This window comes from Hyperoodon ampullatus (assembly GCF_949752795.1).
Source record: "Hyperoodon ampullatus genome assembly, chromosome: 5".
In the NCBI taxonomy this organism is placed as follows: Eukaryota; Metazoa; Chordata; class Mammalia; order Artiodactyla; family Ziphiidae; genus Hyperoodon; species Hyperoodon ampullatus.
Genome location: NC_136918.1, coordinates 44,606,071 through 44,618,796, shown reverse-complemented (window position 1 = coordinate 44,618,796; position 12,726 = coordinate 44,606,071). Strand labels below are relative to the sequence as shown.

General features: G+C 43.5%; 1 protein-coding gene across 1 annotated transcript in view; it reads right to left on the bottom strand.

Annotated features, from left to right (window-relative positions):
- The window catches only part of ETV5 (ETS variant transcription factor 5), a gene marked incomplete at both ends in the record, with an annotated part of 51,357 nt that overhangs the window by 22,483 nt on the left and 16,148 nt on the right, over positions 1–12,726 (bottom strand). The window contains 2 exons of the mRNA XM_079705067.1: positions 3,065–3,352; positions 4,241–4,370. Coding sequence (XP_079561193.1) covers positions 3,065–3,352; positions 4,241–4,370 — 418 coding nt within the window. The remainder of the gene's footprint in view (positions 1–3,064; positions 3,353–4,240; positions 4,371–12,726) is intronic.

The following is a 12,726-nucleotide window of genomic DNA, read 5'->3' as shown; positions in this document are numbered from 1 at the left end:
GTGTTACAATGTGGACTTAGATAAGTGATGTGGGAATTAACTAGGATTTTGTAGTTTAAGAGATGGATAAAGTTCTGGTAGTTTAGGAGATAAAGAGATGGATAAAATTCAAGGTCGAAATGGATTTCTCAAGGTCCCTTACTCAGCTTTCAGTAGATTGTTAGCAGCCTCCCTCCTGCAAGCATAACCAAAATGGTGTACTTATATGTTAATGTTTTGGCTTCTAAATGTAGGACCCTGTATTTGGCTATGTGACCTTTAGGAAGTCCTTTAGATGCTCTGAGGTCTGATTTTTTTTTTCTTATCTGTAAAATGGGTTTTTTTTTTTTTTTTTTTTAGTCTGCCTTGGTTACAGAGCTGTAAAAAAAAAGAAAAGCTCAAATAAGACTATATTTCCTTCTATCCTGCAAAATATCACATTTTTGTTATGGGGTTAGTTTTGAAGCAATATTCCCTCTAATTTAAATTAAAAGTCTGCAAAGAACAAGCTACAGTTACAAACTAAAGTAATCTGCCCCACTTTCAGGCAGGCATAAGTTATTGAATATGTAATTATTAAGCCTGTAATCATACATGACTGCAATTCCTATTACTTTTACAAAATCAGACTAGGGATTTTAGTTTGTCTCATTTTCTGTGCGCTATCCAGTATCTACATTCAAAATCAATTGTCATGTTGATGTATTCTGCATCACACAGATATCAAATCTCATTAATAACAGACAAGGGCAATAAGAACAAAATTCAGAGTATTGGGTACTTGCTGCTTAAAAAGATGGGTTGGAGTAGGCGTGGGGGTAGAAGAGAGGGTGGCACCATGATGTCCCAAAATGTGACAATAATATTTCCAGGTCCTGCCCCAGAACCACAACTCCATCTCTGGGGTACAGCAAGAAATCTGCATTATTAATAGCCCCCCATGGGGACTCCTGTACTCTCAGCTTGGAGACTATAGTGGTCTGGGGTAGAAGCCTAAGCACCCAGTCTTGCTTGTATTTTACCTCTCCAGGCGCCTGCCCTCAGCCCCAATTCTCTCAAGGATCTCTATCACTCCCGTGTGTGTGAGGTCTTTTTATTTCAGACCCACCATTCCTAAAGGCAGAGGGTAAGGTGAAGTGAGTGCAAGGTGGACAAGCAGATTTCAGGGAGGAATCACCCCCCAAAAGAAATACCTACTTTCTGGCTCCTGCCTTTGGACACCTGAGGACAGACACTCAAATCTCAGGGATCAAATGTCCTCCTTTTGGGAGGAGGCAAACCTACTTCATCACTGAGACTAAGGCTCCCTGTCTGCCAGGGCTGCAAGGGGATGAATAACCACAGCAGAACTAGGGGATTTCTCCCCCAGTTTAGTTAGCCATTGACACTATCTATTTACACAGGCCCCTGGATAAGAAACAGAGATTAGGAGGAAATAGAAATAAAACAGACTGAACACGAAGTAATTTTCCTTTCTATATGGTGTAATAAATATAAAGTTTGCTAATTATTTCAAATACCAAACATATACCCCACCCCAACCCTCTTCTTCAATTAATAATCCCTGCAGAAAATCAGAAAGATACTGTTTAAAAACATAAAACCAGAAAAATTATTGAAATAAAAATGGCATCCAGGCTCAAGTTCACAAGCTTGCAGGCCTGAGGGTGATTCTGCCCACAGAGAGGTTTTGTTTAGTCTGCAAAGTGTTACTGCTGTTTTAAATTTGAATTAGTTGCCAGCTTAAAACAAAACAAAACAAAACAAAAAAACCTCAAACAAACCTGGAATTTCTACATAAAAATCCAAATTTCCAAATTTTGAAAAACTATAAGACTATTAATACAAGGCAAGAACTAGCAAAAGCTTCGTGGTATCTGTCTCCTTCAGATGAGCTCCCTGTAGAAACCAAGGCCCACCACTGAGCCAGCCCCCAGTCAACACTCTCCCCTCAGGCCCCCTATATCATTGGCCTTTGTGGGCCCCTGGCTTCAGCAGGTGAACAAACACTAACCAAACAAGTTATATAGTTCTTTATAGTGACTTTCACAGCAAAGGGGGAAGGGAATTGGAACCAGACAAGAGTGCTTACTTTTCTGCATTTCATCTAGAAATAAAGTGACCTCCAATTAAATACCAGCAGGCATCTGGGTTGGACCAGGCCAGGGGAAGAAACACTCATACATTCTTCCTCTCCTGTCCTCCTCCCCCACACCCACCTATGCAGAGCAAGACAGACAGAAAGGGCAAACAACGGTCACCACCTGGCAGCCCTTGGTAACCACAGACAACTACCCGCTATGTTATCTCCTCATCCCAGAGGGACTTGAAATAAAAAAAAGACAGGTCTGCAGAATATCCTGTATAAAGGAAGGTGACAAGCATCCAAAGTTCTAGAATACTGCAGATAATGGACTCTGAAGGCTGGGACCTAAGAGGTTAAGTTTGGTGTTTGCAGAGTAGATTCCTTTTACATCTTAGTTTTTCTGAGAATGAATGTCTTCAGACAAGTTATTCCTGATGCCTCAATTTCCTTATTAAGAATGTAGAACTACCTGGAGTGAAGTCAAGATCTCTATCTCAAAAGTGAAAAATTATAAATAAGGTCCTTGGGTAATCCCCTACTGTAAAAATGTGTTAAAAATCAAATGAGTAATAATATCTCCTATAACTCAGCAATCTTCCCTAATATATAAGTAAAATGGTAATAAAGTATTTATAGGTAGCATAAACCAAAGTGCAATTCTAGCAGGCAGCATCCAATGAGGAGCCATGGTCAACGGACTGTGCGTCCTGAGCAGGCCCCGCTTCCTCTGCCTCTGCAATGGGGAGAGTACCAGCTACCTCTCCCCTACCTACTTCACAAGGAGGTTGTAATGTCTATAACCCATCTGCAGGACCTCAGGTACAGGGTGGTATAGAAACAGGTCCTATTCATATTATTAGTAGTCTTACCTCACAAGATGCCTCAATGGAATGAGAACTTTATAGGTACCTGGTAAATATGACTAACTGCTTCCCGTCTCCCTGGGAGGTAAAGGAGAGGGGGAAGGAGGCAGTAAAGGAAGCTCAGATATGCACCCACCTCTGTTCTGATGGATACTGGTTTTCAGGCATCATCTTTGGCATCTGCAGGGGCTGATGTGGCGGCCGGGGGACCGCAAAGGTTTGCTGCTGTGGTCCAGGTTCTGGAAGTGAATGAGGGCTGGGGGTGGGGCCCACACCTGGTACTGGGCCAGCTGCAGGGGCATGTGCCGAGGTGGGCAGAGTTGCCTGAGGCGGGGGAAATAGGGAATTCTGATGGGTAGGCGACAGGGGGGTGGTAGGAGGGGTTAATGGCTTGAACCCAGAGGGAGGCTTCCTATCATAGGCACTGTAAACAGAAAAAGAGAAGGAACCATTTAGCTGCAATGAAGCCATTAGCATGGTCACCAGGTCCAGCCTGCAGCCCGTGGTTGCCAGGAAATGACAGCATTAACATAGTTAAATTGCTGGCAGCCCGAGGGAATATTTGTACCTCTGAAAAGTGACAAACACACTGCGTCACAGGGACTTTAACACTTCTAGTGATTCTTCTCAAAGATAATTTTAGCCTCTGCTTCCGGTTTCCTTTTTCCCCTTTTTTAAAAGAATTCTCCATGTATGCGTGGGCAGGGATGGATAGATGAGGGGAGAAAGTATGCCTTGGGAGGAGTTTTCCGGCCCCCTCCAAGAATTCCAGGGTTCCCAGGAATTAGAACCTTTATTGAGGATAAATTTCTGCTGTAACATCACTTAACGACTCTTCTCCTCCCCCCTTCAGGCAGGTCTGTGTTTATCTTCCAGAGCAAAGAATGATTTAAAATTAAAGCTTCATTCCTGGGGCCTGGATAGTCTTAAGTAAAGGGCACAAGCATGGGGACTTTTTCATATATTCTGATTTGAAGATTACTTCTTTGGTGCTTAAAGTTCACATTAACATATGATAGACATGAAGAAGCATATATTCCCTCCCTCGAAGCCACAGATCAAATATCCCAGCATTCAAGGTTCTTTCCCTTAGGAGGGCTCAGTACCCCATGAACTCAGTCCCCCCGGAGAGCCGATTTAACGGTTTTGCATTTTACGTGCAGACAAAGCCGCATTTGGACTGGCTACACCTAGAGGATCATTACACTGCCACGAAAGATGGGGTGTGCTACACTGAGCATCTGCTGAATAATACTGTAAGCAATCAGCATGCTGGCCACTTCCTGGCCAGCCTTGCTCTGGCTCCACTTACCAATAGTTGTAGAGGCACTTTTCTCCATAATTAGCACCGAGAGCCTGTTCATGGCTACAGGACGACAGCTCAGAGGAGGGGCTGTGCAGCTCCCGTTTGATCTTGGTTGGAGGTGGGGCATGAAGCACCACTAAAATCAGAAGAGGGATGAGGGAGGAACAGAGGACAGCTGATTAACAGGGAGCACAATGCTTCCTTCTGCAAACCCTATACTAGCTGATTGTTCTTGGAACTCGTGTCAAATCACATGCCAGAGAAAGCCCAACCCTTAACACAGAGCCTACCATCTAAAACCAATGAAACGTTCTTTAAAGTCAGAAATTATCATCTGACACTTTACATTAGCCAAGTCTGTTTTCACCAAACTTCTTTGGTGTTGGGTCTGCTTCCTAGCAGCTCTGAGGCCCTTAAAGATCCTGTAGGTGATGGTTCTTCAAGAAAAATGCAGGTGTGATAGAATAGCAAGGACTGCAGATAAGAACAATTTTGTTTCTGAAAAGGACAAAACAACACCAAAAATATACTGGTAGACATTACACATTAGCTTATCAAAGTCTTAAAATTCCTGTGGCAAAATACAGAGGCATATATACAAATTAAATATATGACTTTAAAGAAAATACATGACTTTTCAAAGTCCTTCCTCAAGCAACTCAATATTAGCTCTGAGTAAGAAATACTCAATTTTAGGGGCATTTCAAAATTTTTAAAAGCAGAGGAATACAATGATGGACCAAACCACAACCGAGGAGAGGTTAACTGCATACAGGAAGGAGGCCTGGAAACCTCTGTGCTCGTGTCGGCTCCATGCCTCTCCTAGTACCCGGCCACAAAGGGCAGGCTCTCATAACCAATCCTTTCACAGATGGTGCCAATTACTTTTCCTAAATTGATAGCATACAGAGCTGTTGCTTTATGTTTAGAAGTCGACTGCACATTCCATACGTGATTCTGAGAGGGCAGAGGAGTAAGAGTTTTTCAAACCAAGGTGATTCACATGCAGTGGCAAAACCCAACCAGTTTTGTCTTTTCTGCCGTATCTAGGAGCTAACTCATTTCAGAGAGGGCGTTTTACCCAAAGTAGAAGGGCAAACTCTAAAGATGCTGCATCATAAGGGTTGTCTTCTAGCTAGGGGCTAGAATTGCTACTCTCTGTCCAGCATCTGGGAAGGAGAGGGAGGGGGAATGAGTTAAGCTTTCCTGCCAGCTGTTCTCCACTGGATCCAAATTCTCATTAAATAGCTAACAGAGCTTAGTGCTCTGGTGACCCACTAAAGTTTTCTGTTCCACTCAATCTTTACTTCTAAGCCATCTTCCAGGAGCTTGGTTTTCTTAGTGATTCTATTAGGGAGAATTAGCTAAAGGATCATCCCTTTCCTTTCTGGTAAGACTGAACAATCTTCCCACCAACTGGTTTCTCAGGTGCCTCCTCCAACCCCTGAATTCTGGACTCAGAAGTGAACAAATGAGACTGAGGACTAGATCACAGATGACAAGTTTATAAAGCAAAGTCCTGCCAGGGACTGACTGGCAAGGGCAGGTTTTCATTATTCCTTTCCTACATAATGCCAACTGCTTTTCCCGAACACGCAAAATAAGTTCAGAACTGGCAGATTATATTTAGAAGTCATTAGAGTCTCTCTTGTGATTTTTTGATGGTGACATCATGGCAGCCAACCCTCAATTGCTATCAAATGTTTTCAGACATTCAGACACAGAAAATGGCTAAGCTTGTTGTTGTTAGAATGTTGTTAGTAAACGAGAAGGGAGAATCGACGACTCGACACAGAAAACCATTTCTCCAACGCAGTGGATGCTCTGGTGGTTCTCGGCACTGCCCCCGTGTCATTGCTTCTCCTCTTACCAGTCTTCTGCCATAAAAGTTTTGGCAAGGTAATGAGGGAAGGTGATGATGCCCCAGTGTAAACAGAAGTTACATGTCCTGGAAAGTACTTATCTAAAGAAAATCATTTATAATCACTGTTTTACCGAAGTTTGGAGAGTAAACAAGTTATGGCATTATTCAATTTTCTCACTTCAGGTTTTAGAAATGTTTTGACGTTTTCACAATATTGTTATAAAAGTTACCAGCTCTGCTGACAGGACTAACACCAGAGGGTAAACCAAAGTTTTCCAGAAAACAAACTTTCGTAATGTCTTCAGGAATAGTATATACCCATTTTGAAAGAGAATCTAAGCTTTTGGCTAACTGGATGTCCTGATTCCCTCAAATCTACACAGTATTCTTAGTGTGTACTATACCATTTTGGCTCTTGATTGTACAGTATCTTCCACCACACCAAACTGTCCTATACCTGGAATCTTATGTTCTCTAACCAAAGGAGGAGTTCAAGAAATAGCTGATGAGTGCTACGGTCTGAATGTTTGTGACCCCCAAAATTCATATGCTGAAATCCTAATGCCCTATGTGATATTAGGGGGAGGGCCTTTTGGAAGTGATTAGGTCACAAGGGCGCAGCTATCTGACGACACAAGTCTGTGACCTGGAGGGGAGCCCTCACCCAACCATGCTGGCATCATGATCTCAAACTTCCAGCCTCCAGAACAGTGAGAAATAAATTTCTGTTGTTTGTTAGCTCCCCAGTCTGTGGTACCATAGCAGCCTGAATCAACTACAATAATAAGTGATTGAATGGGTTGTATTTCCAATGAATTCTTAACCTTGAAGGCAGGGACCACATTTACCCTTCAAGGCTAGACACGATGTTAGTCATAAATATTCTTTCCCTCAGGAATCAACCATTCGAAGGAGGAGAGTGGTACAGAGCAGGAGCGAGAATTGGAAGTTTCACAGATCACTGACAGGAAAGCCAGTAGGGGCCCTGTGAGGGGTTACGACAAAGGCTTGGTCTCCAAAGGGACTGCTGGGCCAGAGGATGTATGAAGGAGCCTGACGGTGGTATGCACTACTCAGAGCTAGTCGTGTATTTATTTATTTATTTATTTATTTTATTATTTTTTTTTTTGCGGTTACGTGGGCCTCTCACTGTTGTGGCCTCTCCCGTTGCAGAGCACAGGCTCCAGACGCACAGGCTCAGCGGCCACGGCTCATGGCCCAGCTGCTCCGCGGCATGTGGGATCTTCCCGGACCGGGGCACGAATCCGTGTCCCCCGCATCAGCAGGCGGACTCTCAACCACTGCGCCACCAGGGAAGCCCTAGTCGTGTATTTTAAGCAGGAACTTAGAAGTCCAAGGAATGCTCCTTGCTTTCAGCCCGTTCCCTCTTTGTAAAATGAGATATGTGATGCTGCCTTCAGAAATAAATAAAATGGCACAGCACCTTGCAGATGGTGCTATGATTTTGTGTAATTATACTCTGTGCTTTCAAAAACAGAGTATTTACCTTCGCATGGGCAACTTACTAAACGCTGACAGAGACTGAGGACTATAAAGCACGGCAATGAATTGCAATTAAAAGAGGAGCATGAACTCCTTAGGAAGTTTGAAAAGAGATGCTACTTCACTATTTGAGTTGATAAACATTTTCTACAATTAGAAAATTTGAGTTTAAGCTCAGTTATAGAAGATGGGCCCATGAAGCCAACAGTGCCCTGAGAACAACTCCTGGCAAACGTGGGCCGCCTTCCTTGTTGTAAAAATTTCTTTCATTCATTCATCCAATCATTCATTCATTGAACGTCTTCCATGGGTCAGGCATCCTGAAGGTGTTGGGGATATGACGGTAAACAAAACAGACATGGCAGTCGTTTCTTCAGGGCATGCATAATTTAGTGAGAGGTCTGACTTTCAACATCTTCCCACAGATGTAATTAGAGTTGGACTGGGGCCTCACGATCCACTTAATTCAGGCCCTTACATTTATAGATAAGGACCCTGAGGCCCAGAGGAGTTAAAGGAATTGCTCAAGGTCTTGGAGCTTCTGATATTGGAGGGGAAAGGAGGCAAGAGCCCCCCACTGTCATTTCAGTGATCTACCACATTGACAGGAATGGGAGATACTGCACTCACCCACTTTGTACATCAAAAATAGAGGACATAGACTTTGTTTTCAATAAAAACAACAAAAATACCACATTACATCTGGTTGAGAAAGTGCTGTAGAACAAAGGAACAATGGATAAGAACTAACACCTTTGGAAAAGAACCAGGTAGACCAAGAGAGAGGCAGCCAGACAGACCCCTTATCACTGGCTTTGGCCAGTTTGTTTATATACATTATATTATTCAATCTTCCCAACCCAGTGAGAAAGCTACTTTCACTGTCTCCATTTTAGAGATGAGAAGATCAAGGCTCAAAAGGTAAGTAATCTGCCACTGTCTCATAGCTGTAAGTGATCAGGATACTGTCCTAAACAGTTGTTAGTCATTTCATCATATTGCTTCCTAGACGGAATCTGAGAGAAAAAGACTACATCAAAAAGGGATTAAAAGAAATACAGAAAGAGGTCGAGAAAGAAGACAACACCAGAGAAGAAGATGAAGGAATACTATTTGCCAATTATCAGGGTCCATGTCCTCATGTTTACTCTGTACTCGCCAGCTGGAGGCACACCTGATACACCTGAATCCACTCAAGGGCTTACACCTTCCCCATCTCTAGGCCACCAAAATACCCAGGATCCCTGCCTCACTCCTACTGGCAACTAACATCTCTTGACTCCAGTGGCCTCTACTTCTTACAGTCCTTGCCTCCCAACCTAGTATTCCATCTAGAAGATCTCATTCTCCCTTCTATATCCTGCTGATCAAAATCTTCTCATTCAGGGCTTCCCTGGTGGCGCAGTGGTTGAGAGTCCGCCTGCCGATGCAGGGGACACGGGTTCGTGCCCCGGTCCGGGAAGATCCCACATGCCGCGGAGCGGCTGGGCCCGTGAGCCATGGCTGCTGAGCCTGCGCGTCCGGAGCCTGTGCTCTGCAACGGAAGAGGCCACAATGTTGAGAGGCCCGCGTAACGCCAAAAAAAAAAAAAAAAAAAAAAATCTTCTCACTCAGATAGCTGGAGGCACTTTGGAAGGCCTGGCGTCTTGACAGCCAGTCACTGACCAACCAGATGCCACACTGTTGCCATGGATACCATCTCGCACCCCAAATGCCCCACCACTCCTGAAACTGCTTCTTGACATTCCCTCTTAATGCCACCTCTGAGGCAAGAACACTTTGAGTGAGCTGTCTGGACCCCTATTTGACTATAAGAACTCTGTTAAAGATCCATGCACAAATATATGAGAGTCTCTGCTTGTCAGGGGTAGGAAAGACAAGGGTGGCTGGCTGACAAGATATAAATCCATATCTGTGGGCATGCATTACAAAGTACAAAGTGCTGCTTTGTAGACGATCATAATACCATCTAAAATTTAGATACGATGTTCACAGATCAACCAAGTTAATAACTTCACAGTTGCTTTTCTTACTAGGGAACTCCTTGGAATATTTTTCTATCTGACACAGTGATCAAAAATCAAGCCTGATCCTAGCCAATGCAGTAAGTTAAGAAAAATGAATAAAGGGCAAAAAGATCAGAAAGAAAAATATAACTCTCATTATCCACAGATGGCCTGGCTGGGTACACAGAAAATATTAAAGAATCCACAAAGTATAATAATCAATAAGCTAATTTACCAAGATCATTGGCTACAAGGCCAATACATAAAAAGAATAACTTATATACACAGTAACTAAAACAATGTGACATTCAAAAAATACATTTACAATAGCAACAGATAACATCAAATACCTAGGAACACACCTAATAAAAGATATGCAAGATATCTAAACTGAAAACTATAAAACCCTGAGGAAAATCAAAGAACTCTCAATAAATGGAAGAATATATTATGTTCATAGGTTGGAAGGTTGATACTGTAAAGATATCAGCTCTTCCCAAATTTATGTATAGGCTCAATGTAATCCCAAACAAAATTTCAATACTACACAGAAATAAGAATGAAGAAATTACAATCACACTTAACAACACGGGCTCATAAATAAAAGCCAGACACTACATGAACCCATTTACAATAACATTCAAAAGGAAACAAAAATATTCTATGGTGTTTAAAGTCAGGATGGAGGTTACTCCTGAGTCTGGGGGTGGTGCCTGTTCAGGGGGCACATGGAGTCTCCTTGTAGTTTGATAAGTTCTAGGTCTTGATCTAAAGGCTTATATAGTTTGAAAATTTATCAAGCTGTACTCTTATGATTGCTATGTGTTATTTCAATTGTTCCTTTTTTTTTTTTTTTTTTTGCTCTACGTGGGCCTCTCACTGCCGCGGCCCCTCCTGTTGCAGTGCACAGGCTCCGGACGCACAGGCCCAGCAGCCATAGCTCACGGGACCAGCCGCTCCGCGGCATGTGGCATCTTCCCGAACCGGGGCATGAACCCGTGTTCCCTGCATCGGCAGGCGGACTCTCAACCACTGCACCACCAGTGAAGCCCCAATTGTTCCTATTTAAAAAAAAAAAAACAGCCCTGTCCTGGTCAAATAACATCACTGAGTTAATACTAAGATTTCTCAAACTTTAGAAAATCTTCCTTCTGTGATGGTGTAGAAGCAGTCTTTCAAAGATATAACCCAACTGTTTCAAAATAGAAAAAAAAAATAGACAAACTAGTCTATTCAAGAGAAATAATAATTCCCTCTGCTGACAAAATCTGTTTCCTGCCCACAAGTACAGGCCTGTGGATGCTGTCCAAGGCAGCTACCCCATGCCAGTGCTGGCAGTGAACTTCACTATTACAGCACAGAGGATCAAAACAAAGAAAAACACTTTTGTTGAATGTTATGATGCACGACAGTTTGAGTCAAAAGGAATTTTTTTCAGAAAGACAAAAACCACCTTGTCAATAAGCCTTTCCTTTGGTGTTTCGTGATCATCAAAATTTCAATTCACCACAGCCTTTGTTGTGAATACATACAGCATTTATGTAGTCGCTGAGTGTTAAAGAAATTGCCAGTCAGTTATACTGTGGTCTGCGCGGGAGAGAGACTAAGACCATCCTACTTCTCCTGCATCACACACAGGCTCTGCCTGCTTTCTGTTGGGTGCCGCCGTTCTGATTTTGTTTTGGGGTTTTCCTCTCCACCTTCTTCAGTTTCATTACTTGCATCTGGAACAGAGTCATCTTTCCCAAATCAGCTGTGCAGGCATGACCTCAGGATAGGACCTTATTTGGTCACGATTGACAGGCACGATCTTCTTACCGTACATGGAAGGTTGACCATAACACCAACACCTGCCTCCAAATGGCACGTCCATGAGGCTATGTCCCAGGTGGCCAGCCCGTGTCTCCAGAGCCTCTCACAGCACTCATGAACAAACGTGGTGTGGATGTACAGTCATGGCTGAGAGACTTCTCAGGATTCCAGAGCCATAATCCTAAAGGGAAGGTCCATTCCTAAGCTTTCTACTCCCTGGGCCACCAGCTTTGGGTCACTGCTCCTCTCTCAGGCCACTCATCCTGCTTCATTTCCCTCCATAGTATGGAATACATACTGTTTAGTTCAAGAATGATGGTGGGGGGGGGGGGGGCTTCCCTGGTGGCACAGTGGTTGAGAGTCCGCCTGCCGATGCAGGGGACACGGGTTCGTGCCGCGGTCCGGGAAGATCCCACATGCCGCGGAGCGGCTGGGCCCGTGAGCCATGGCCGCTGAGCCTGCGCGTACGGAGCCTGTGCTCCGCAACGGGAGAGGCCACAACAGTGAGAGGCCCGCGTACCGCAAAAAAAAAAAAAAAAAGAATGATGGTGGGGGGAGCCCGAGACACCTGACTGTACTGCTCTTTGGCTGTGGCTGTCAGTAGAACTCAAGGAAAGAGGGCAGAGGGACATATGAACTTAAAAATGACACTGGCAAAACAGAAATGCAGAAGCCGTCTGGAAGGAGCAGGTGTGGCCTCTTCTCCCCTGATTACTCTTAACTTGTCAGGGTACCCAGTTGGCAAAGACCAGAGGGCTTTAAGTCACCAGGTGCAGTGTCCCTTGAGTTCTGTGCACAACAAAACCAAAAGGCTTACTTTCCAACATACTGCTGCCTTTCCTTAGTGCTGGCCTATTTTGGACAAATTCTGAGACAAAGAGCATAGATAGCCAGTGAGTAAGAAAAAAGGGGTAGACAGGCTGAGGCTTACTTTAAGTTCTACCATACTACTAGAAGGGGTCAGAAATATGTCTTTATTTTAGGCCTGAGTAGATTAGAAATTCATTTCAGGCATAAAATATATTCCTAATCTCAATATTCTTTGCAATTGCTATAACAAACGACAAGGACAGGAGATAATACCCTGTTCTGGGAACCAAAGAGGTTTAAGGGAGATGAGATAAGTGGACAGGTTCTGGCACTTAAAAAAAGCGTCTGGAAAAGGAGATGCCTTTTAGATTTCTAAACCAAATAAGAGACATGCTCAAACCCGTTTGAATGGATGGTTAACATTGATTCTGCCTGGCGACAGTTTCCAAAAATAAAAACTTGAAATGTTATCAAATTTAGTTAAGGGGCACAAGTAC